Source organism: Daphnia magna, linkage group LG4, assembly GCF_020631705.1.
Source record: "Daphnia magna isolate NIES linkage group LG4, ASM2063170v1.1, whole genome shotgun sequence".
Taxonomy (NCBI): Eukaryota; Metazoa; Arthropoda; class Branchiopoda; order Diplostraca; family Daphniidae; genus Daphnia; species Daphnia magna.
Window position 1 is genome coordinate 4,307,193 of NC_059185.1, and position 25,355 is coordinate 4,332,547.

The 25,355-nt window shown below is 38.2% G+C and overlaps 7 protein-coding genes across 14 annotated transcripts; 4 read left to right on the plus strand and 3 right to left on the minus strand.

Moving 5' to 3' along the window:
• The first annotated feature begins 117 nt into the window (after window positions 1-117).
• On the plus strand, window positions 118-1,209 carry LOC116920799 (intraflagellar transport protein 43 homolog). 2 transcript variants are annotated; one of them, XM_045172208.1, is made up of 6 exons: window positions 118-239; window positions 399-511; window positions 578-627; window positions 695-779; window positions 833-971; window positions 1,057-1,209. In XM_045172208.1, exons 1-6 carry the CDS (start codon window positions 192-194, stop codon window positions 1,138-1,140), a joined length of 519 nt encoding a protein of 172 aa, XP_045028143.1. In that variant the 5' UTR covers window positions 118-191; the 3' UTR covers window positions 1,141-1,209. The 2 variants fall into 2 exon arrangements, with proteins under 2 accessions (XP_045028143.1, XP_032782802.2); XM_032926911.2 differs by having other exon boundaries at window positions 144-305.
• LOC116920801 (succinate dehydrogenase [ubiquinone] cytochrome b small subunit A, mitochondrial-like) lies at window positions 1,148-2,070 on the minus strand. The gene is made up of 3 exons (XM_032926916.2): window positions 1,961-2,070; window positions 1,492-1,795; window positions 1,148-1,433 (listed from the first exon to the last, which is right to left on the minus strand). The coding sequence occupies exons 1-3, from the start codon at window positions 1,998-2,000 to the stop codon at window positions 1,256-1,258; spliced, it is 522 nt and encodes a 173-aa protein (XP_032782807.2). The 5' UTR covers window positions 2,001-2,070; the 3' UTR covers window positions 1,148-1,255.
• LOC116920800 (phosphatidylglycerophosphatase and protein-tyrosine phosphatase 1) lies at window positions 1,961-3,224 on the minus strand. 3 transcript variants are annotated; one of them, XM_032926914.2, is made up of 6 exons: window positions 3,067-3,214; window positions 2,857-3,008; window positions 2,692-2,772; window positions 2,442-2,633; window positions 2,237-2,386; window positions 1,961-2,076 (listed from the first exon to the last, which is right to left on the minus strand). In XM_032926914.2, exons 1-5 carry the CDS (start codon window positions 3,077-3,079, stop codon window positions 2,261-2,263), a joined length of 564 nt encoding a protein of 187 aa, XP_032782805.2. In that variant the 5' UTR covers window positions 3,080-3,214; the 3' UTR covers window positions 1,961-2,076; window positions 2,237-2,260. The 3 variants fall into 3 exon arrangements, with proteins under 3 accessions (XP_032782805.2, XP_032782806.2, XP_032782804.2); XM_032926915.2 differs by lacking the exon at window positions 1,961-2,076 and having other exon boundaries at window positions 2,185-2,386; window positions 3,089-3,224; XM_032926913.2 differs by lacking the exon at window positions 1,961-2,076 and having other exon boundaries at window positions 2,185-2,386.
• Window positions 3,225-6,472: 3,248 nt separating this feature from the next.
• On the plus strand, window positions 6,473-8,026 carry LOC116920797 (DNA-directed RNA polymerase II subunit RPB1). Of its 2 annotated transcripts, none has more exons than XM_032926908.2 (3): window positions 6,473-6,747; window positions 6,808-6,921; window positions 7,026-8,026. In XM_032926908.2, exons 2-3 carry the CDS (start codon window positions 6,901-6,903, stop codon window positions 7,788-7,790), a joined length of 786 nt encoding a protein of 261 aa, XP_032782799.1. In that variant the 5' UTR covers window positions 6,473-6,747; window positions 6,808-6,900; the 3' UTR covers window positions 7,791-8,026. The 2 variants fall into 2 exon arrangements, with proteins under 2 accessions (XP_032782799.1, XP_032782801.1); XM_032926910.2 differs by having other exon boundaries at window positions 6,515-6,747; window positions 7,029-8,026.
• Window positions 8,027-10,293: 2,267 nt separating this feature from the next.
• Window positions 10,294-17,258, plus strand: LOC116920805 (deoxyribose-phosphate aldolase). Of its 2 annotated transcripts, none has more exons than XM_032926933.2 (6): window positions 10,294-11,167; window positions 15,976-16,125; window positions 16,183-16,509; window positions 16,574-16,729; window positions 16,785-16,870; window positions 16,941-17,258. In XM_032926933.2, exons 1-6 carry the CDS (start codon window positions 10,309-10,311, stop codon window positions 17,145-17,147), a joined length of 1,785 nt encoding a protein of 594 aa, XP_032782824.2. In that variant the 5' UTR covers window positions 10,294-10,308; the 3' UTR covers window positions 17,148-17,258. The 2 variants fall into 2 exon arrangements, with proteins under 2 accessions (XP_032782824.2, XP_032782825.2); XM_032926934.2 differs by lacking the exon at window positions 10,294-11,167 and adding an exon at window positions 15,763-15,909.
• Window positions 17,259-18,116: 858 nt separating this feature from the next.
• LOC116920806 (chromatin assembly factor 1 subunit B) lies at window positions 18,117-25,316 on the plus strand. 3 transcript variants are annotated; one of them, XM_045172222.1, is made up of 7 exons: window positions 18,117-18,432; window positions 23,198-23,326; window positions 23,389-23,521; window positions 23,596-23,814; window positions 23,875-24,026; window positions 24,098-24,558; window positions 24,622-25,316. In XM_045172222.1, the coding sequence occupies exons 2-7, from the start codon at window positions 23,201-23,203 to the stop codon at window positions 25,013-25,015; spliced, it is 1,485 nt and encodes a 494-aa protein (XP_045028157.1). In that variant the 5' UTR covers window positions 18,117-18,432; window positions 23,198-23,200; the 3' UTR covers window positions 25,016-25,316. The 3 variants fall into 3 exon arrangements, with proteins under 3 accessions (XP_045028157.1, XP_045028158.1, XP_032782826.2); XM_045172223.1 differs by lacking the exon at window positions 18,117-18,432 and adding an exon at window positions 23,064-23,128; XM_032926935.2 differs by lacking the exon at window positions 18,117-18,432 and having other exon boundaries at window positions 23,070-23,326.
• On the minus strand, window positions 18,988-19,772 carry LOC116920808. Its single transcript, XM_032926937.2, has 3 exons — window positions 19,618-19,772; window positions 19,453-19,540; window positions 18,988-19,385 (listed from the first exon to the last, which is right to left on the minus strand). The coding sequence occupies exons 1-3, from the start codon at window positions 19,633-19,635 to the stop codon at window positions 19,216-19,218; spliced, it is 276 nt and encodes a 91-aa protein (XP_032782828.1). The 5' UTR covers window positions 19,636-19,772; the 3' UTR covers window positions 18,988-19,215.
• Window positions 25,317-25,355: the final 39 nt, after the last annotated feature.

Below are 25,355 nucleotides of genomic sequence, written 5' to 3' on the forward strand. Positions count from 1 at the left end.
CTGAACCTGAATCCGTATTCCATCTGTAAAACTTTATGCTAGTTCGGACACTATGCGGTTCAATCCAACATCAATGCTGTATTTAGTGTGTTTTTTTTTTTTTTTATAGAAGCAGCAAAACCTCTTTGGAGAAACGTGAAGATCAATTTCGACTTCGACATTACCGAGTTTGAACATGTTTGGGCTGCTCAATGGAGACGGATGTTGCCATGACTACCACGCCTAAAGCGGAAATACGAGCAAGTTGTTTCAGATAAGCTGTCAAACCCCAAACCCAAACCATATTAGATGAGATGCATGAAGATGTAAATTTTTTAACAAATAAGACCCACTACTGATATAGTGATTCCGATTATTTTATGTTAGATTGGTATTTTATGTTGAATTTCTTTTTCTAGAAAAAGTCAGTGTCACCAATCAAGAGCAATGGAACAAAGACAACCTCACGATCTAAAAAGCAAGGTGGTTGGGCAGATGAAACACAACAGTCTAATAGAGCATTCAGCGCGATGTAAGATTTCGTAGCTTGTGATTAGCATACTTTTTGTACCTTATAAATTATTTTCAAATTAACTAGAGAAAAACGATTTTCATCAATTAAACTAAAAAAGCAAGGATCAGGAGAAGGTATACTATTAAATCTGAAAGTGACTCACCATTCTTGAATAAGTGTTTGAACAGTCTTCTTATCTAGAAATTGCAATACCAATAACAGCTCCAGTCACTGACTCAAATGGTGAAGAAGACGATGATCTAGCCATTACCAGCAACTTGATGAAGTAAGTAACTACATTTCTAAGCCTGGTCGGAATTACAAAAATTATCTTTTTAGGGAAAATCATAACAGAGTTGCTGCTTACAAAGAGCTAAATGCCAACAGTGTTACTAAGCAACACTTGGCCCAATTTCTAGAAGGGGTAGATCTACGAATCCTTACCAAAAACATTTTACCAGAATCACAATCAAAAGAAGTACCAGTCTATTTTATAATGATTATTTTAAGCTGATTACATAGAAATTTTTAAAAATTACACCATGCACCTTTATATATTTCAGGCAGATGTACCATGGAATTGGGATGTACTGTTTGCTGAAATGGTTCCTGACTTAACGCTGGATGGAAAAAAATCTCCAATTTAAAACAGTATTTTTTTTGTGTTCAATTTCTTTTATTGTTACATTCTAATACAAAACACGCCACTATGCAAATCTCTTTGAAACAACTTGCATGGATTTCCATGAAATTTATGTTCTTTTATAATTTCCATAACATTTTAATGGCATTAACAATTCCAACATCTGAATAATTAAAATAGAACAGCCCACCAAGGGTGAAAGCAGAAATTCCATACACAAGGGCAACACCAAGTTTTGCTAATGCAGGACCAACCACTTTTGGTCTGAGATAGTCCACAACAATGGTCTCCAAACCCCTGAGATATTTCATAATTTGTATCATGTAAGTTTACTTCAGATAACTCAATTTCTTACCAATGAGCATGTAGTGTGAAGGAAATAGCAAGTAAGTAGTCCATTGCAGCAGATGGAAACATGAATGCTGAAGGAACAAGAGGAACTAGAGAAAGTGCTAAACTTCTTTCTATTGTCCAAAGTCTTGTGTGATCATCTGCCGACTTGCAAGACGATGTTTCTGCAAGGGCCTTATGGTTCACCGTAAATTTTTTCACACCATTTTGGGATGAAGGCACAATTCTGTTTTCAAGAAACGTTTTGTTCCTGTTTGAAAGCGCAGCTAAACAGGGATTTCCAATTGTCATCCGATTCGACAGTCCAACTGATAAATGAAGAAAAATTGCATTAACGACCCAAAAACGTTTTTGTCAGCCTACTGTTAAATATTTTCCTCGTACTTAAATGTTTAAATACAGAAATAATTTATATACCGTACAAGTATTTGGTAACGGATCAAATGATAAATTATCACAGATTAGGTAATTACCTTTCCCGAAATTTCTGCAGAGAGACATCATTGCGGCCATTTTCAATTTCTTGCAATAACAACAGCAGACGAATTTGACGAAGGTTCTCGCTTTAGGCAATTTTTGACGCTTTACCCTAATAAATATAAATAATATATCGGACTGCGCATCATTGACAAGATTAGGAATACATAGCTGTTGGATTGAATTTACTCTTATTAATTAAAATGTTAAAGATTTCAAATTAACTTAAAAGATATTTTGTTTATTTCGATAGATGAAAAATATCCTCTTACCAACTAGCTACACATGCATCATTTTTATGTACACTGAACTTGACTTTTGTAGAAGATATTCAGGGCAGTGATTTTGTTGGGAGGCAAAATAATGTGTGGCCTTACTGATTTTAAATGCAAAATTGCTTGTTCTGGAGTCCAATTATGTTTCTAAACAATCACAACGGTTATTGATGGGTTGACCACAAAAGAGATAGAATCAAACCTTCATTAGGTAACAAGCTACTAGTGCAGCGCTTCGTGATCGGCCGGCCTTGCAATGTACATATACCACACCCCCATTTGAAATTTTGTTGTTAATGAATTCCACACCCTTAAGAAGCATATCTTGGGGAGGTGCTTCAAACATGTCAACAACAGAAAACCGAATAGCATCAACACCTAACTTTTTCCATTCCTGAAAAAAGAAATTTTGGAGAAGACCCTTGTTTAAACACATAAATGGATTTGCAGACCTCTGGCTGATGTGTGAGATATCTAACTTCATAATCCTCATTTAGAGAAACAACTGCATTGACTTTTTCTGTTTCAATTAACTGCTCAAATAATTCAAGAATTTAGGAAAATATGATAAATCTTTTTGGATAAGGAGTACCTCTAAAAAGTGTCTATAGCAGTACCTCTTGAGTTTTGTTTCTTAGAGGCAGTGCTCCCAGAATTACATGATTGTCGACATGATTATACCACTGTCTAGATGAAATTTTTTCCATCATTACATTGTAGGCTAATGAAGGAAAGAATAATACACGGGCAAGGACTGACGACATCTTGTCTAAAACCAAAGTCACCCATTATTTTCCTGAATAAAAATTTTTTCGCAGATACCAAACCTGGCGACTCCATTGAACGTACATCAAATTTTTTATTTGTTGTGAATTTGTGATTCTTGGCTCATAAAATGGCGACACTTCGTCTGCTTTGAAATAGGGGTAGGGAACAGAGGTCTGCAGTAGGGAAGGAAAACAACACAAACAATCGACAGTTATCGTCTAAAAATCCGATTTTTCCAAAGAGCCATTTTATATTCTTTCACTAGACGGCCTATATCGGACGACATAATTCAATTCAAAATCAATGGCATTATTGAACGGGCATTGATCCGTTCAGGAAACCTAATTGCAACAACCGCCGGCGCGTTTTTTGTGTGATTGTCATTTTTACGTTTATTGTTTTTTTTCTTTTTATTTGTTGTATTTGTGTTTGTTTTTTAAATCTGTATATATGTTTAAAGAATAAAATTTTTAGTGAAAAAAATTGCTGTATCCTGTATTTTATTTCTTAGAAACAAATTTTACATTAGAACAAAGTAAGAATATATTATTATTTGATAGGTAATATTAATAACTTACCATTTAACGAATTTTATTTAGAATTAGTGAAATGCATAAAATTTTTACAGCTACTCAGCCAAAGTTTTTCTGCGTTTTCCATCCACGTTGGAAGACACTTTTTAAGAAGGTAATCTATTGTACCCTAAATTAACACACTTCAATTTTTTAAAATTTTATTTTTACCCTACATCACTCTTTTATTTTCCCTTTTCTATTCCCCTAATTCCAAGGCAACAACCAACAATTAATAGTCAATTAGAAAACAACTTTAACAGCATCAATAACTAAGAAAAACCATTAAAGTTTTTTATGTAAAAATGTAATTAAATAATGAAATAATCAAAACAATTGTCGTTTCTCATTTATTTGCTTTATGTTGTTTATAATAAAACACTAATGCTTATCTTTAAAACAAATTGAATTATTTGTGTTAACAACATCTTGGTAATTTAAAACGTTGAAAATTTTAAAACCCAATGGATGCCGGGGACATTTTATTAATTTGCGGTCTTAAAAAAATCGAAGTAAAATATCAATCAAAACATGCTAAATAATAAAAAAAATATTTGTTTATTTGTATATAAAACCAAAAACATACCCAAAATATTTGCCCCCCTAAAATGTCATAAAAAAAAAAACAAGTTTCGCGAATTTCGTAAACGATAGTTTAAAGCGCTATCTATTGGGAATTCATCAAAAAATATGAAAAAAAATTCTAAAAAATAAATTTTTTGCGTTTTGTCGCTTAGGCAATACTGCGCTTATCGATTAAATAAAAAATTGATTCATTCGAATTTTTCCTTTTCAATATTTTTGATGAAATTCACGAAATAGATAGCGCTTTAAAACCTATCGATTGCCGAAAACTACGAAAATCGAAAACTAGCTGTAATAATATTTATTTTATACATTTAGGAGGGGAGGCCAAAACAGATATTTTGGGTACGTTGTTTGGTTTCAATATACACCAAAATAAACAAAAATAATTAGAATCTATTATCCTAGCATGTTTGATAATTACTGATTTTATAGTTTAAGAACCGCAAATTACAAAAAACCCCCCCCCCCGGCATCCATGCGGCGGCCATTTGATGACGCGAATCAAATAATTCTAACTTCATTATTATTATCCAACGTTTAAATACCAAGAATTATGTTAACACAAATACATTTTAAATAAAACTCAATTGTTTAAAAGTAAGCATACAGTGTTTTATTCATAAACAACATAAACAAATACAATAGAAGAGACACGAACAAATTTTGATTATCATTATTTAATTACATTTTACAAAAAAACCAATAGCTAATGGTTATCTAGTTATTGATGCAGGCTAGAAGGTTGCTTAATTGACTATTCAATTGGTGTTGCCCCGGCAACCAGTGGGATTCCGATACCTGAAAAAAATAAAGTGATGCAGGGCTATAACATAAAATTTTAAAAAGTACCTGTTATAAGGTTAAATTTTACAATGCCACAATAGATACCTCTTAATAAAAGTGTCCCAACGTGGATGAAAACGCAGCCAACACACGAATGCAAATAAAGCTTAAAGACTAAAATTATGCATCACTAATCTAAATAAAATGAAATTAAGAAATCATTAATAACCTATCAAAAATAATATATCTACTCTGTTCTAATGTAAAATTGTTTCGTGGTTCTAAAAGAAAAAAAACAGGATACAGCAATTTTTCACTAAAAATTTATTCTTTAAACATATATACAGATTTAAAAAAAAACACAAAACAAAAAAAAAAAAAAACAAAAAGAAAAACAATCACACAAAGAACGCCCAGGACCGGTGTACAATACGTTTCCGAACGGATCAATGCCCGTCAATAATGCCCATATTGATTGAAATTAGAACGGATAGTCCGATCACAGAGCCGCAGAAAAATAAAAACATAAAGACAAATCCGATTTTCCCAGAAGGCCGATTAGCGACAGCGAGATCGGAACATAGTCCGTGAACAGTTGAAGTTTGTGTTGAAACTGAATACAGAATTTGTAAGACACGGTGCTTCGAGTCAAAAGTTCTATGTAGAGTACTAAACTTTGCTTGAGTATGTTAATCAGACAGCCTGAAGGGTATCGAAGCTGAATTGGGCCATGCATTAACGAAGGTTCAATTACCGGTTTCACTCCCTTTGTGCTCGTACGATTACAACCCGTCCTAAATCTAGGCCAAACTAAAGAAAGTCATGTTCCTCAATTGGTTTATAATTCTTATTTATTAAATATCGGTGTCAATTAACGTATAGAAATGAAAACATGTTGACAAAATCTCCGGCAATATGCCAAACGCATCGTAACAATTAATGACCAAGCGTTACCCATGAGGAAATATTTTGTTTTTCCATAGAAATTAAAGCTTCCTTGACGTCTGGGGGTGAAGACAATCCTTCGATAAGTTTCGAAATGAGTTAATACTTATCCTCTGTGTGCCATTGAACTAATTATTCAAAGGTAATTTCCGCGTCCCATTAGTCGAACCAAATCTTTGAGCTGCGGTTTATGGGTAAATAAAAGAACATGTGTTTTTTTTACCCAGTTAGTGTATATATTTTTTTCATCAACTTGAGCATAAAGTTTAAATCAAATAGCCGAAACCTCTTGGCAATTCCACTAATTGCTTCAAATCTCACATAAGACACTCGGCAAAGGTAATACGGCCCCAAAATTTTCTCTCTGCGAGGATATACCATATTTCCGTTTTCTCTCGTAGACCTACTCGGTAAGTCTAATTATTCTATACGATTTTAAAATGTTTTGCACTCTCCACTAGCCACTACTAGGTAAGACTTATCGTACTTAGCCTACTTCCGCAGTAATCGAGGAAGTATGATATGCGGTTCTGTTTCCTTTTTTTTTCTTTTCGAAATTAAGGCAACTGAAACCGCTCACTGTTGGTTCACCATAAAAGCCTTGCAATGCAACTAACTGTTGTTCGAATTGATCTACGTGTCTTGGTTGAGTCCAATGAATTTGGTATACTGCGGTTAATTTTTGCCAATGTGATGGTCGATCAACGGAGGAATTCAAAGAAAGCCATAGCATCCTGCCGAATCAATGCCAGGAAATATTAAAATGAGGACGTACGACATATTCCAGTAAACCACATATGATCAGCCACGAAAAAGGAAGACCGTAGCAGATGGATTGTTCGGTTTGAGAAGGTGGAGCCAAGCTTTTCAACTTAATATAAATAAATAGCGATGCACTCATATTGGTATCAGTCTTCCAGTTCTATTTCAAAGCACCTGCTCCGAGATCCTGATACAAAGATCTACAAATTCAGACGTAAAACATAACCAATACTTCTTTTCAAAATGAAACCTAGAACTCCTCAGGTAAGTTATGATGATTTTTTAACATGTTGAATTTTAGCACTGTTAGAAAATACCATGACTGAATTGGCATTTGATTTTCAATCCATAAATTTGTTTTCTATCAGCAGTTCTTTGCGCCGATCCTGTTGAGTGTGCTATTCTTAGCACTTTTTGGATTTGCAGTCACTTTAGCGTCGGAAACCAATGTGGAGGAAATTAGCATCGAACGCAGAGCGGGCAACTTGAAGAACCAGACGGAGGCGCGTGATCACCACAGCGGACATGGATATCACCAACAGGGATACAACGGTGGGTATTATCCATCCAAGTCGCATGATAAGAACAAGCGGCCAAAACCAAGCTACGGAGCACCAAAACCCCAATACAGTGTGACCCAACCAAATAAGTCTCAATATGGTCCACCCAAGTCCAACTACGAGGCTCCAGCTTATGGCCATCCTTCTCCAACTTACAATCCACCAGCCTATAGTTCACCTTCCTACATCCCACCTTCTTACAGTGCCCCTTCTTACAGCCCTCCATCCTACGCCCCTCCATCTTACAGTTCTCAAGCCTACAATCCTCCAGCTCCCGCGTACACAGAAGCCCCATATTCTGCGCCTCACGCTAGTTACGATTCCCCAGCCTACTCTTCGCCCGTTTACCCAGAAGCACCTGCTTATTCACCACCAGTTTATTCAGCACCAGCTTACTCTCCCCCAGCATACAGCGAGCCATCTTATCCTCAACAATATTCTGAGCCGGAATACCCTTACAAAAGCATATCGGAATCAAACAAACCTGGCAGTCAGGGAGCCTCCAATAACGACAACGGCTTTGTTAATTTCGAGGATTTCTTTAAGCAAACCATAAAATTTCGACAATTTTAAATTGAAGTTGGGAAACGATTGTTACGAATTATCCGAATCTTCAGAATGAAGAGCCAGTTTTTGTTTGAGAACTTGACTGAGAAAATGAGGTCAGTCTTATATAATCATCTTTCGTTACTGTTGCTTCTAATGATACTAGTTCCGCTTCTAGACTACTAGTTTGCTTTTTTGTTCTCGCTATTCTGTACGTTTTTGTTTATTGAATAGACAAAAGTACATTAAACATCCAACCTCGACTTTATTTTTCCATTTCTAATGACGGTACAGCCCAGAAAGCTTATCTACGTTCCATTTTAGTTGAAAGCTTCTGTGCTGCAGCTACCCCCATACGAATAGATTTTCGAAGTTATGGCTTGCAATACTTTTTAAAATGTTGTTGTAAGAAGGTTTGGAAGTAAAGAATAACTATCAGAAACAATGTTTTCTATCTGCAGGCATTGAAAATTGAAAAAAGAAGATTGCAATTTTTAAAATGCGGAAAGCAGACACAATAATTACGCCAGATGGCCAGATGCTTTTGCAATCAATTCATTTCCGTCTTCGGTGCACAAATTCTCTCCGCAACAATATTACAATAGCTGGGAAGCAACAAATTCAATCGGATCTGAACAGACAATAGACTGTGGCTTGTGCGCTATACTATCCCCCGCCCAGCGGTGGTGTTCTGGCGTAGAGCTAGCAGGATAACTATCTGTGAACTGCAGACACCCCTTACGCGACAGAGATATCATCAAGTCCTTTTCCTATCTTAAATGAACATATGATAAAAAAAAAAAGATAAACGTTGGAAACGAAGATTAAACTGTTGATTTTGAAAATAATTGATAAAAGACTTTTTTAACTAAAAAATATCTATGCACTCGGTTCGGCAAATTAGTATAGTTTTGAACACAACTAGAGTCTTGTTAATTGGGTAAAAAGGATCCGAGAAGGACCATCAGCCAGCACGCACATGGTAAATTTTTAAATCTAATTCGTTGCCTGATATGGTTGGATATTATAATTAAAGGTAATAGGATGTTAGGTATATTATAAAAACAATTTTTGTCCCTACAACCCTTGTCTAATTATGACATGGTTTTAGGAAGCCTTTAGTGAATTTGTAGTCATATTCGGAACCGTGTTTGCAGCTGCATTAGCAATCCTCATCGTCTTGATACTACAAAAGTTCGCGTACAGTAGCACCTCGAAGGTAGTACACATTACGAACGGGAGCAATGGACCCGTTACAGTGGAAATCCATGAAAACGAGGACAGAATACAATTGACAGAAGCAACTCTGGAACCCGGGAAATTTACCAAGCACACATCGCGCGGGTGGACGAACGACGCTAATATTTCAATCAATGTTAAAGTGAAATTCAATCAGGAAAATCTAGTGTCGAAAACCATAAGGAACAACAGAAGCGTCATTTTTACGGCGAAAAATGAGCTCGAATGGGCAAAATACGAGACTTGGTACGGAGCAGCTGTTTATTTAAGACGTGCTGATTCAAGCATTTGGCGTGATGTACTAAACATCTGCCATAAGCCAAGCTGTGGCAGGGGTTATTGCGAATGTTAAAATAGATTATGTAAAATTCATATAATTTTACGTGATACCATGGTGTAATAACTAAAGGTCCGAGAACTGTTGTCTGCTAGTCTTTTTATCTGCTATTTTCGCGTACGAATTTTGGAGCAATCGCTAGGGGCGCTGACTACCCCCGGTTCCGACATAGATTTCTACGCAAAAGCCCACACAATAAAAAGAATTTCCTTCTTTTTATCAATTATTATCTAGAAAAATTATTGAATTAAATAACTAGTTTTGTACTTTAATTGATCAGACTATTTTGTATTTATTACATATCACGACAATTTAAGAAAACCACATTTGCAAGATTATATAACTATTTTACCCAGTTTGCGTAGTTTCTGTTGCTCCTATTTCAATTTCACAACACTGTTTTTCTAGCGCATAGATTCAATGTTAGAACGAATATCAATATATTCATAAATTAAAAAAGAAAACATAGATTCTGTTTGAGATTCACAGCAGATTTTGGGGATGCCGAGCCCATTCGTCGCATCTTGATAACTTTCTCAAACGAATCGCGAAGATACGGCCTTGTCAGTCTTGTTTCATAGGACGCAACCGACGCAAATCATTTGCCATTTTTATCTTGTCAATCTTTTTATCTTACTCCAGTGGATTTCGTAAACAGTTCATTTCCGTCCTTGCCACACAAACTTGATGTGCGAAAATGATTGCAATAGCAACAATTCAATCATTTTCTGAACAGGCAGTTGTGGCCATAATTAGTCTGTGGCTTGTGCGCTACTAGGCTATATCGCGTTTGAAGTGCACCTGTTTTGGTTTTCTCTTCATCTGCATCAACCATAAAGCGATCCATTTATGTTACAAAAAATAGGTAATTTCATTTTACTTGTCTTCTTACTGCCGATCCCCAAAACGTCTGATACTATAACCAACTATAACATTCCAAACTCTCGTGTGATAGATTAAGACTTGAAAATGTTCGAGAAGTTTTTGAAGTATCTCGAGAAGAAGTTGTCTTGTCTTTGCCAAACCGTAAATGACGACAGTTCCAGTGATGAACACAGTGAAAGGAACTCGGATGGAAGCCGCAATTCTTCACAATGTGATGACGATTCATACAAAGAAAACAGTTTCAAGAGTTACAGCGAAGAAGAAAGCTCGGGAGAAGATGTCGTCGAGTCTACCGGGCGGAGCGGAACTCGCAGTTCGAGCTACGAGGAATATTCTTCGAAAAACACAGGATCGACGCACACTGTTGGAAATACCGAAGTATCGAGCCTGATCGAACAGCATAAGAAGATAAATTCGTCTATAGAAAGTACCAAAAAACATGTAAAATTAAGGGTAGGAAGTAGCAGTCCGAGAACAAAACAGGAGGTCCAACACAAGTCACCTGAATTTAAAAAAAAAACACCAAAACAATCCAGTAAAGAACTTGAGAAAAATTCGCCTAAACGAGAGAGAACGAAGGGAGATCGGAATTTGAAGAAGCCGCAAACAATGAAGGATAAAAATGTTAAGCAAGAGGATGGCAAGAAACTAGATACAACTAAACAGGATAAAGAAACCACGGACGAAAAGGCGTCTCGTCTAAGAAAATCTTCGTTAAAGGTAAAAGAGAAAAAAAAAACTCTTATACCAAACCGTGAAGATAAGACCAAAGAACGGACTGCAAAAGAAAAGAAGGACACCAAAAAAACAGAAGAAAAACGGAGAACTGAGGAGAATAAGGAAAAAGGAAAAATTCCAAAAGCAGTTAGGGAAACCAACCCAAAAACCACCCCAAGTAATCAAGAGAAATCCACTTCATCTATATTGCCCAAGAAAATTTCTAGTAAGAAACCGGAGCCCGCAACTCAAATGCGCAAAGCGACGAAAAATAATAGCAGTAAAATTGGGACGTTTTCTAAAGGTGCAAATAAAAGTTCTTCACCTCGGGGTCTTCCAACATTTACGTCAAAATCCATCCAAAAAAGAAGACCAATGAAATAGACAGAAAACTAAAAGGAAGCTATCGATCCATGAAATTTCCTCGCTGTAAAAAAAAAATGGCAGTTAGCTATTACTAAATTTTGCTCACCAGTTTAGACTTCGCAACGCGATTTGCTTTGGTGAAAATTAAGGGTTTTGACATTAAACAGTATTGCATCTCTTTGACTTCACCAAATTCTTCAAATATCCGTTTCTTCGTTTCATAAAATGTGTCGCCAACACAAGAATCCCTGGAAAGGTTTCGAATTAATCGATTTTTAGGAAAAGGTTCATACTTTAACATGACGTATTTTCCGTCTGAATGTTAGGACGTCGTCCTAGATCTTCTTGTAAAATGTGACTTCAATTTAAAAATTTCCGTAGAGATGAGCAGCAAATCAGTATATTCATGACAATAATTGTAATTTTTCCTTCACCCGGTCAAAAAAACACAGGAAGGGAGCCCATACTTATGAGCAATAAAACGCGCAGTTCAAAAACTAAAAATATCCAGGGAGACAGAAAAAGGACAAGGGCACAATTTGAAAGTTGAGAGCATGTTTGGAATCGCCCGCACAAACACGCCATTGTTAGTACGTATTAAACGAATCACTAAAAACATAAAAATAGCCATTAATTCAAAAAGAGGACACCCACTTGAAGCTACGACCAAAGAGTAAGAAATACACGAAAGAACGAAAAATTAACAACAGCCAAAACAACACAAAACACCTCAACAATCAAACAGTTTCGGGAAGAGATCCAATCCCCGCTTTTGTTTGGAAAAAGAGCCAAAACCGCAGGAAATCCAATTAAATCCATCGTTGGGCATCAGCAAAATGCCATTTTAACAAAACGAGTATCAAAACCACGATTGAAAACGACATTTGATTTTGGCCGACACATCACGCAAAACGCTGTTACAGGCACCCATGTGGTAGCAGAAGGCCTCAGAGCCAGAGATTGTTAACTTCACGTTATCTTAAAACGCGGACCAGCCAACCAGAGAGTCAGCATTCATTTCCCCCCATCGACGTTGCATCCGGAGAAGGTCTGGTCGGGAATAAAGCAGCACGAACAGTGAGAAAAGACGTGGTTTGTTTGGCCCACCCGCTGAGCGAATGATCCCAAAAACCCGTAAAAAAAAAATATCCTTGTCACAAATCAGTTATTAACGGCGCCATCACAACATATAACCTACCCCAAACAATCGATTAAATGAGGACAAGGCAAGTGAAGAAGGCCCAATAAAACCAACAGGTCTATTATGATGATAGTATCGTAGAGCCTTATGGCTTTAGAACAAAAGGGAGGTAACCGACGCCACCCCTGAAAAAAACCGACGATCTCGGCTAGGAACAACGAGAGCTCATCTGAGTCCATTTCATCGTAGTTCACGAAGATTTCACCAATTGAGCAGCCTATTAATATCAAACGTAACGTCAGATCACAGGCTACAATAAGCTTCACAAACAAAAAGGAAAAATTACCCTTTTTCCGCCATTCCCTTTTAAGCCGCGGGCCACGGGCATCAGGGTCGAAGCAGCGTTCAGTAATAGTAATTCCACTGGTGCTTTACAAACCCCAACTCTCTCAATTGAGGACAAGTGCGAATCCAGCCCCTGCAACGAAAAAAAAACCGAAAAAAAAGTTATATTACACATACGGACAACACTTTGAAGCGATACCTGCATAGCTAAGCACATCATTTCAAAAGGCGGGGTTAAGCATCTTCAGCTTGGACAGGCCGCCCTCACCAAAACGCACAGTATCAATAACCAGCCATAGCATGGGAGCACAATCCCCGACACGTCATGAAACAAAAGTAAACAGAAGTAATCGCCAAATATTCAATACGAACCGCACTGTTCGGATGTAAAGTGGTCCGCACGCATTGAATGCATGGGGTGGGTCTGAGTACAGAATTTTCGATCAGGATCTAGGGAGGAAAGAACGACGTTTCTTCACACCTCAACGCCGGCCCGGTGAGCTCCAAAATTCATGTTAGTAGATGCGCCATCACTACAGCGCCAATACCCGACACCGCGAGCTAGCCGTAAATCGCAGCAAAACAACACAAACATCGCCGGAAGCAGCCCAGCAGACAAACACCAAACGGTGAACCCAATACCAGAGCGGTCGAACCAGAAACCAGACAGATCGCAGCACGAGTCCGCTATATTAGGCCTCGCGACGCGCACCCATCAATGCCCATTCACTCTGTGAAACGGATCAAACAAGGTTCACAAACCGCTATACAAGCGATTCGGGAAATGGTCGGAGAAGGGCATTCGTCGAAAGGAGGAGACGAAAATCTTCCGATTTCCTCCACAATTTTCACGGCCTCAGGGCGCCGTGAAACGAAAGGCAACAACACCGCTAAGAAGTCGTCGCAAAGGCACAGCAGGTAGGAAGGAGCTACTAATGTCGTATGCCGCAAAACTTGATTCAAGAAGAAGACACGAGCAACCACCGCCCGAGCGCATCCGTGTTTGCTTGAACTGGCCCGGGCAAAATTGTTAGAGTAACTCCGAAAACACCGAGAAGATAGAATCGTTTATCAAACCAAATACTAACAATAATAAATAACAATATACAAAGGTAGTAGCGAGGACAAGGCAACAATATATAACACAGAAGGGTTTAGTTATTAAATCACTAAAGTGTAAAAAATGTGTTTTAGATGAAGTGTGCAATCACAGGAGACAGTTGTCAAAAAACAGGAGGCTACAGGGATTCAAAAAACGATTAACAGGAAAAAGAACCCGCCGTCACAAATCATTTATGTAAAAAGGAGCATGGTATATGTGAGTGATGAATAACGGGGAGATTTAAGGATGTGGACGCTTAAGGTATAGTAACAGGAAGTGCAGACGGAGCGGATAAGTTTTACCTTGGGGTCCATGGGTCTTCATATTCTCATGAGGTGTTGTAATGTGGTTGTTTTAGCAGCTTCGGCCAGTTTTAAGCGAATGTGCAACCTCTGCCTTCAGTACTTAAGTGTTGCAAAACCGCAACATTTGTTTGCTTCGGCGATAGTGAAAATGTTTGGGGATTGGATATTCCAGTATTAGCTTGGTCGCATAATTTGCCTAGCATGTATTTTGTAACCGTAGCTGAAGAAAACGATGGTGGCTGACTGATAACCGTAGGACATCCGTCAACAACTATTGCTCCACTAAATGTAATCATGAGCAGGTATGTTACATACCCCAGCTGAGTTCGGTCCACACCTCTGTCGGTGGGAAAATTTCGGCATCGACCTGGGGCAGTTGAGGCAGGTTTTCGGTTTCGACGCAGATTGATTCTTCTTGTGTGTCGTTGGTCTCCATTCACAACTAAAAAATGTTTTGTTATTTAAAATCCCATGTAACATTATTTACTAAATATAACCGTTACCTTGTTCCTGTCTCAGAATTATAAGCCTCATGCATGGTAGGTGAATTACAACTTGTTGTTCGTCATAGTTTACGTTTCTGTGGCCGATTCATTAACACAGTAATCAATCCCCTCGCCAAAGAGAGAATCGAGTTAAAGTGCTACTGGTTGCGAGTTTGGCTGTCTGGCATTATGAGATGGCATTTGTTTCTTTCATATGTTTTTCTTTTCACAGGCATTGATGAAGCTGAACAGATAACAGAATCCTCTAACATTTTCTTTCCTAATGGTTGGTAACCTGGTTGACTCTCTTAAATATACAAAAGAAGAGAATAGAACTATTAATTAACAGCTGTAAAAAAAATTAGATGTATACAAACAATTATCGAAACAACTATACCTTCTGTGGTGTAAGGTTTACAGATGGATGGCTGTTGCAAAAGACGTTTACGAAAACTGTCAAATAAATTCACTATTCATCTCAATAATTCTTTATCTTCGCGACAGTCACTGAAAAAAATGTCGCACAAACTACACTCTGCAAGTTGGATTCCAATACGCCCAACAGCAGCAATCCATTGCCCTCAATTCCACGTCTTTAGGAAGGTAAAACACAATGTTTTAAAGGATTCGGATATTTTGGTCGGCTTATATCCTGTTCTACATCCTAAAACACAACAAGACATTTCACGTTTGAAATGCTTCTGTTTTGGCTACACAGACTAAACTTGCGTAACGATGGCAACCGACATCTAAATTTCAACATGTAAGACTACCCTTCCGCACCTAGTGAGAAATGAGAACTAATTTACTGCCAACGGCAATAACACATAGCGTCACTTTCCTTTGCAGGGCCTTATGCGAGTAGCGCCTCCTCCATTCCTCCTTCATGACCCGGTCACAATGAATTCAGTATAGATGGATTTTCCATCGTCAACAAGTTTAAGGGTAAATTAAAGCTATATAACAGAAGTGGTAATAAAATGTCGGAAAAAAATTTAAAACAATACAATTAAAGGTTTTCCCGTATTACTTTTTATAAACGCATTAACTTTATACGTGCATGTAACTCGGAATGCCCTTTAAATTTAGCCTTCGTACCCAAGTAACGCCATCTATGTGTCAAAAGAAATAAAGTGATTGACGTCGTTCCAAATCGCCGAACAATTAAGGAACACAAAAACGGAACGCACAAGATGTTGGAAAGAAATTCGGGAATCCCGCTGAGTATATTTTTTCTTTCCATTTCTAATGGTTCCATTTTTAAGTAATAAAACTATTATCTGTTGTTAGATCTTGGATGGGTAAATCGTTCATGTGTCAACGATCAAGCTGTTAAAAATAGAGTACAGGATTTGTTGTCTAGCCGTTTGATACATGCAGACCATCAGGTAGAATGGCTTGCTAGATCGATCCAGTGTATTGACCTTACTACATTAGCTGGTACTACAATATGATTCAGATTAGGCATGGTATTCCAATTCCTAGTGTTTTCATCAGGTGATGATTGCCCTTCTAATGTGGCAAGATTATGTTCAAAGGCAGCTCATCCACTGAGTGACGATCTCACAAGGGCCCTACAGATAAAGCATGGACTACTGACAACTGGAGCAGTTTGTGTGTATCCTGCCAGAGTAGCAGATGCTGTTCTAGGGCTAGAAAGGTTAGGGGCAAATATTCCAGTTGCCTCTGTTGCCACAGGATTTCCTACAGGCCAAACATCCCTAAAAACCCGATTGGAAGAAATTGAGTTTGCTGTGGCAAATGGTGCTAAGGAGATAGATATTGTCATCAACCGAGAACTTGCCCTATCCCAAAACTGGGGAGGTATACTTTGAAAGTATTGTTTAGAAAGTTTTCAATTAAATAAAACCCATATTTTGATAATTAGAATTATACAATGAACTTGTTGAGATGAGAAAAGCATGTGGTGAATCTCATATGAAATCTATTTTGGCTGTTGGAGAACTGTGTACCTTAACCAACATCTACAAAGCTTCCCTTGTGGCCATGATGGCTGGTTCAGACTTTATAAAAACTTCAACAGGTATTGCTTATGCATTCTTGCTCCTTCATATGGATAAACCATTTTGCTGTTGTAGGGAAGGAAACTGTTAATGCTACACTTCCAATCGGCCTCGTCATGTGTCGCGCTATCCGGGCGTACAATCGAAAGACTGGCTTCAAAGTATGTTGTAAAAGAAATAGTTCTAATTGTTTACTACATTCATACACATTTGACCCTTTCTGAAAACAAGGTAGGATTCAAGCCTGCTGGTGGTATTAGAACTTCCAAGGATGTACTTCAGTGGATGACGCTTATGAAGGAAGAGCTTGGAGATAATTACTTGACACCGGACTTGTTCCGTATTGGAGCATCGGCTCTGCTCAATGACATTGAGCGCAATCTGGCAAACTATGCCACTGGGGGATATTTTCTGGCCGAAGAAATGCCGATGGCATGATGGATCTGTTGCAGAAGCACACATTCCCATATACGCTCTGTTTAAAACTCAAATACTCTATGTAGTTTGCTATTGAGCTGGAATAATACAGCATAAGGAAATAGCGGGGAACAGTGGTTTACCAGAGACCGTGTTTATTATGAAGTGGCCTTTGGGGTTCACATAAATATGTTTGGAGAAAAATAGTTTATGAACTAGTAACAAGTGGAAAATTTTAAGTCTGCAGAAGCAATAAATAGATTTTCCACGTGAGATGGCAAATCGAGAAAACAACGTGCTAGTGCAAAATTTCCTAGTGAGCGTATTGGCTGCCGACACGATGGCGAACTCCCCATTTGAAATTTGCTTTCGGATCCGTCTTGACGAAAGTGTACACAGGTCCAACACGTCCTTTGTAGCCTTTGTTTGGTGCCTTGGCAGTGTACTTGTCGTCTCGGCTAACACGAATATGCCTGGATCCTGTTGCCAAAAAATTCAAGATTTCCAGCTTTTCGAAGAACAGGTGATTTAATAATCGGTTTACAATAATTCACACATTACCTTCACTCCGCTCATTGTTCAGGACGACAAGATCAGGATACTCAGCTGGATAGGCGCTGGCCATGACCACCACCAACATAATCAAGGCAACCTGCATTAGGAGGAGGAAAAAAGAATTGAAATTCGAAGGAGCTAAACAGAAGTCGATGATCATACTGTCAAAACTATTTACAATTTTGATGTACGACATTCTTGCCAGCTGGATGGGACGAGTATGTTGAAAAGTAGTAAACAGCTACAGTTTTTATAGGAACTCATCAACATTGTGGGGGTAGTGTTGTGGGAGAGGCTGTCCCACATTTTCTTTATAACGGGGAAGGGAAGGTAGCTCACGTTTATGCACTCACACGCGACTTCGTGAGTGGGGAGGGTGGTAATGACTTACGGCATCATGCACTTTGATAGCTTCCTCCTTTTTGCTGTTTCGTGTGAACATTATGTCTTTATTTTCGTATTTCATTGAGCCTGAAGACCATGTATTCATGGATATCTTTCCAGGTCAAAACACCATTTGAAATTATTCCGATTACTACATTGAGTTGATGTGGCAACTTAGCTTTATGGGCTTCTGACATCTTTTTAGTTACTTTATTTTATCCACCTAAAAGCTCTTTTTACATTTGATTTATCATTGGCCTTTTGATTCCCAGCTGACATTTAGCTCCTATGCTGTGCTACTTGCCAAAATTTTAAAGAAGTAATCTGCTCATACAGAAGTATGTAAAACTGCTTGAGCCAACATAAGGTACTTCACATTAAATTTTATCTCTGCACACAAGTAAGCTTTCATATCGTAGTTCGTAGTCCCGCTGCTTTTGCCACACAAATGTTTTGTGTTCATTGCCCGTGCCTCACAAATAGGTTTATTCCATTTTTTTTCTGTGTGGGAAAAAGGCTGTCTAACAAACTCCACAAAACTTCGCAGTACCATTTGTTTCCCGTTTTCTACTTTAGCGTAAAAAGGTTTTATGTTTCCAACTTTCTCTATACCAGCAGAACGACCACATGCTTCATGCTCGATAGAGGTTGTCATTTATTCTTTGATGTCAATGTAGAAAAACCGTAACAACTGATATTAGTAGGGCCTACGAGTTTACATGTAACTTATGTGTCACTTTAAAAAAAAATCCTCAATCTAAACAAGTAGTTCAATGTAGAATTTCTGGATTTATTATCATATATACTACTGGTTCTTCTTCTCATGTTGTTGTGCTCGCAAACATTACCTTTCGTAAAAGAAATTCTTTCCCTCTAAGCAGAAAGTTTATCTTAACGAAAAATTATACGCAAAATTTGATGGTGGGGTTTGAAATTTTCAAATTTATTCCAAAGCGTTAAAACGACTGCCGATAACAAGTTGGTTCTCGGCAGGCATTCCAAGAACAGGAACGATGATAATGTTTCATGATTGAGATGATGATTCGAAAACAGATGGAATGAACGTGAGAGCGTGAGAGGTGGGTTCGTCAGCACCTCAAGAGCCAGCTTGAGGGTTTTTCTGGGTTAAGAAAATCGTGATTTTCTTTGTCTAGCGACCATACTGAACACCAGCGCGGTGGCGCACTCCCCACTTGAAGTTTGCCTTAGGGTCGGTCTTGACGAAGGTGTAAACAGGTCCAACGTGTCCTTTGCCGTAGCCGCCACCACTTGCAGCCGCAACGTACTTATCATCACGACGGACACGGGTCAATTGCGGAGCTTCATTAATAACCAAATTCAGGAAGTTAGAAGTACGAATTTTTGTAATAAAATTTAAGTGTTTTACCATCTACTTCGCCATCGTCAAGGATAAAGTAACGAGGGGCGGCGTTGACGGCTGCGACAAGAACAACCAGGAAAGCCCACAGAGCGATCTGCAATCATAATTCCAATAGAATAGACAATGGTTAAGTTAAGATACGATTTATCAAATAAGAAAAACGCGACTTACCATCTTGATAGAAGCCATGTTGTTGTTTATTGTTTGTGAAGCGACGAGTGAATGAAAATCTCTGGCCAAGACAGCGCCTTTTATACAAGTTTCTCGGCCTACATTTTTCCCATGGAAGCCTCGTTTTCTCCAAACAGCTGGCGCTGGAACGTTTTGCTTAACACTGCACACAATCGGTACATTTATACACAGGAAAAGATACAGCACCTCAGTGGCATTATGAAGGACTCATTCGTAAAAAACCAATATGGTTTTTCCTCCTGTTTCTCATTCGACTGTTTCTATTTTCTATTGTTTACAGCTTTCTATTTGTTCGTTAATGGGCTTTGAAAATTGCGCTTGGCCGAATCAAAGGTTAGGATAATCGCATCGATGTTGATTACATTGAAGCTGCCGGGAAACATAATTTGGGCCATTGAAACCATCCTTATCGTAAGGGCCGTCGCATCGCAGGGCACAGCCAGGCTGGCCGTGTCTTAGAGGTGGCCGTCTTAGAGGTTCTTGACAGAGCTCCAGAGTTTATAACTATAGAGGGAAGTAGACCAGAGCCCAACCGGCGGGCATCATTCACGTCTTTCTCACAAGTTACCTCCCCTTTAAAGAGATTTTTGGTTGCTTGTGTTTCACCTTATTCTAAAAATAAATTTTGTCCTGTACATGTTAACAATTTATTTTCGAACGTATACCGTAAAAATTAGAAAGCATCGGCCATTTTCAACGAGAAAATTTGATTAAATGCGATAGTTGTTGTCCTCTTAAAAACTTGTTTTAATGACAGTGTTATTTGGATTAGGTTCTAGGTTAGTGACTCTTTTTAAGTTTTCTCTGTTCTATTTGGATTTGAAGTTAGCATAGCAGAACACAAACGAAATAATTTTATGTTATCTTGAGTGGCTTGGTTTCAAACCATTTTAGTGAACCAATGGATAGTATGTGATTAATTGTCATACTCATACTATGACACAGTCACAGATTAATTCAATGGAAACATTGTAATGTTAATAACGTTAATATTTACGGTATTTACTACCATAAAACTACACATTCTTTATCATCATTTAAAATAAAAGATGGTCTAGTTTTTGGCTCCCTACGACAAGTATGGAAGAAAGAAAAAAAATTTTAAATTACACTGACATATAAATAGAGAACAACAAACAAAATATAATAAAAAAAAATCCCACTGATACACAAAAAAAAAAAATAAAAAAAATACACGACGAACGACCTATATAGGAGCCGACGCACCAACCCACCTGAAGTAGGAAGAAAAATCACCAAATCGATCAAGTGCTTAGGATAAAAAATTTGGAGATTTTTAATATTAAACATTGATTTACGGATAGAATTGGTTTGAACACAACGATCAAAAATATTTGAAATTAAAGATAACTAACTAATAATAACATAATAATTGAAACAGATAAACACATATAAAGTTAAACTCGTATTTAGCGATACTGAAAAAGGCAAACAAAATAAAAAACCCAAAATGGTCCCCAACTCCAAGCCAAAAATATCGTAAACCGTTTATTCGGTTCAGGCGTTCACAAGTCCAAAAATAGGATATTATTGATAATATAATAATGAAAACACCCCCAAAATTGGAAAAAAAATCTTTCCATATTGTTCTAACCCCGAAAAATTATATCTTTTTAACAGTCATAAATAATTTAAAATTTTACGCACTAATCACATCATGCACTATGTTAACTTTGTTCATCGGTGAAACACGATCTATAAAACTAAATAAACCATAATAATTACTTCTAATAATATATACATTAACAATAATGCCCCGCCTTACAAACCAAATATTACTTTATCACATTTATTACCAGTTTGTAAATAACAAATAATTAATTTATAGTATGCGATTTATAAAACTATAATTAATTCTTCTTTTTATTAGCATGTATAAATGCATATGTTACTTTATGATCATACTTAATACAAACTAGTATGATAAAACAGCTAATATACATTAATATACTAGTATGCGATTCATTGTAAACTTGTACAATTAATTGTCTCAGATTTTTGGCTGGAGGATACAAAGAGATACTGCGGTCTGGACGCATCTATGTCGTAAATGTAGAGAATTTATTTTTCTTTTATTTCTGTAAGTTTTATCATACGCTGCCACATTTTTCGTTTGGCAGCCGTTTACGCGTTCTTTTTCAAACAAATCTCTCCCCGTTTCCTCTAGGACGATACACCTGCATTTTACTTCAGCTGCAAAGCCGACTGTTCTTATTTTCTCTATAATAGTTTGAATAGCCAAATTTTAAACCTGTGGGGCAGGGCTATAAATGATCATCTTGTTCTATCTTTTCGAAACCATAACAACAATAGCATAGAGGAAAAAACCCACTTAGCAATGCGTGTTTTCACTGGTATTTTAAGATTCTTTTAGCCGTATCCTACCCAACGACTGCCTTCAGTAAACAAAGAATGAAGATCTACTATATGCAGTTTGAAATGAAAGTTTTAATAACTCGTGAACTACACAAAGAGTTACAACCCTTTCCAAGTTGTAGACCACTATAGCAACTATATAGTGGTTAGTAACTGCAGAGTAGCGCTCGGCCCCGCGCCAATCGGAGAACTTTTTAGTCGATTCGGTGCGGGGATGATCTTTATCGGTGCGGTGATTTCGGTGCTCGGTACCTTCTCTGATTATTAATGAATAGTGATCTAAATTGGCAGTTGCCCTGCGGCCAACAAGAACAAAATGTAACCCTAGTCACGTGATTCTCGTGGCCTATCAGAACGCAAGGTCACTGGTAAGACTAACCCCCTAGCCCCTAAGGCTGAAGCGGTGCTATCGGTGCAGCACCGATTATAGCACCGTTCCGCACCGGAAAAAAATCCCCACACCGAACTTCCCCGATTCATTTTTATCGGTGAAGGTTAGCGGTGTCCCCGATTAGAATGTGATCGGGCCCGAGTCTTACTGCCATCTAGCGCTCGGCCCCGCGCCAATCGGGGAGCTTTTTAGTCGATCTGGTGCGAGGATAATCTTAATCGGGGAAGTGATTTCGGTGCTCGGTGCGGTGATATCGGTGATCGGTGCCTTCCCCGATTATCAATGAATAGTGATCTAAATTGGCAGTTTCCCTACGGCAAATAAGAAAAAAATGTGACTCCTAGTCACGTGATTCACGTTGGCCTATCAGAACTCAAGGTCACTGGTAAGACCAGAGACCAGAGCTATAGGTAAGACTAACCCACTATGGCTGAAGCGGTGCTATCGGTGCAGCACCGATTATAGCACCGTTCCGCACTGAAAAAAGAAATCCCGCACCGAACTTCCCCGATTCATTTTAATCGGGGAAGCTTAGCGGTGTCCCCGATTAGAATATGATCGGGGCCGAGCCCTACTGCCATCTGTCGAGTGTCGACTGTCGACAAATGATCTTCTGCATGTTCGTCTGCTTAAAATCTTTTAGATCCTTCCATATCTACGTAGCATTTGCTTTCCCTGTTGGCGGCAAAGTCCTAGGAACAAGTACAACAAAACAGAATTTATTATTGTAACTTTCCCGTTTCTTCAATTGGGCTAAAAAAATTGTGGTAGAAAATGAAATGCTGCATTCCTGAAATATCGTGGCATAACCGTGATCCAGTATTAAGCATCGACCTGCAGCCACACTCCAAGGATGGCTTCGTCAGACTTGCTACAGGAGGAACTGATTCTCACGTTCTGGCAAGTTTCTTTCTTGAGAATATCATGAACTTCGCGCCGTAACTCTCTACTGTTCTTTTTAGATGTGGAATGTAACAATTGGAGAAAATGGAGTAGGAACTGTGGAATTCCTGTCAGATTTAGCCAGACATCAGAGAGCTGTCAACACAGTCAGATTTTCACCCAATGGAGAAATTTTAGCATCTGGGGATGATGGTACTACCCAGAGAGCCACAGAAGAAATCTTCTGTGTTTTTTAAAAACATAATTTAAGTTTTTCCAATTCATAGAGGCTGTTATTATACTTTGGATGTTGAAGCCCAAATCAGACATACCTGATCTGTTTTCTAATAAAGATGCAGAAGCAGAGAACCAAGAAAACTGGACAGTACTAAAAATACTTAGAGGGCATATGGAGGACGTGTATGACATCTGTTGGTCACCAGATAGCTGTCAGCTGTTATCTGGCTCAGTTGACAACACAGCAATTTTGTGGGATGTCAGCAAAGGTCTGAAAGAAGAATATTAGTAATTTTAATAATCGATTGAGCTGTGATTCTAATTTCTAGGAAAGTCAATCCATCTATTCTCTGAACACAAAGGATTTGTTCAAGGTGTAGCATGGGATCCAAAGAGTCAATTCATTGCAACATTAAGCAGTGACAGGAACTGCAGGATTTACTCACTTAAAACAAAAAAAGTTGTGCAGAAACTATATCAGGTATAGGATGAGCTTACAGTGACCTAACCATATAATTTAAAATAATATCAGAAGAAACTGTTGATTCTTAGGCTCAGCTGAAAATAGGGGACGGCGAAGAGAAACCCTACAAACTCTTTCACGACGATACTCTCAAGACATTTTGTCGTCGTTTGAACTTCTCACCAGATGGTTTAATTCTTTTCACACCTTGTGGCCTTCTAGAGCTTAACGAAGGGACTGACGCCAGTGAAGAGAGTGAAGTGAGAAGAAAAGAAAAAAAGATAAACGCCACGTACGCTTTTGCTCGCAACAACAATTTTGCGAAACCAGTTGCATATTATCCATCAGCCGACCGCTATTCAGTTGCTGTCCGTTGTTGCCCGATTTTATACGAATTACGACCTGGGCAACCATCCTTGTACGACATTCCTTACCGAATGGTTTTCGCCGTTGCAACGCAAAACGCCATTCTCCTCTATGATACCCAGCAGGTTACACCTTTCGCAAGAATCGCCCGTATACATTATACTCGACTTACAGATATTGCCTGGTATGTAATGTGCAAATATTCCATATTGCCTAGTATTCAATGTTTTTCGTGTTATTGAACTAGGTCTAACAATGGACGCATCATCGTAATATCATCTACGGATGGCTACTGCTCGATTGTAACGTTTAACGAAAAAGAACTCGGCACGCCTTATGAACCTGCCAAATGTGCAGAAGAAGCTGTCTCGCCCAGTTTACCTTCTAGTTTCCAGACCCTACTGCAGGGTGAGATATTCCAAGAAAATGTTCAGCCTGTGACGGTTGCCGATGATGAAGATTTCCACTTGGCTTATGAAGACGCCGAAATGACCCTGGACACCCCCGCTCCATGTCCTCCCACCAAATCAAATCTTGGATGCCCGGCTGCACTCAAAAGTCCTAACAGAGCAAATGTGCGCAGCAGTCCGAGGCGCGTTCAATTAATAACCTTAACCAGTCCCACGAAAACCAAGAATTAGCACTATTCTAGATGTTCTTTTTGTTTTTTTTTATTTGTACGAAAAATGAACGAATAATCCCGAAGCAATCCCATTATCATCCATAATTTTGAGCCTTATGTTTTTGTTAACGTTCGAATAGAACTTACAAGAAAAAAAGTAATCCATTAAAAAGGCGAGATCTGTGTGATATGTAAGATTAATTTCTATACAGACCAAGATACTGAGACCTTACGACGATCAGACACAAATTTTAAAAACTATAACCATCACGTCATCTCCCTTTTCTTAATAATAAATAGAACAAAGCAAATCATAAAAATCAATTGTCGTCCTTATCTTTCCTCTATCTATCGATGCA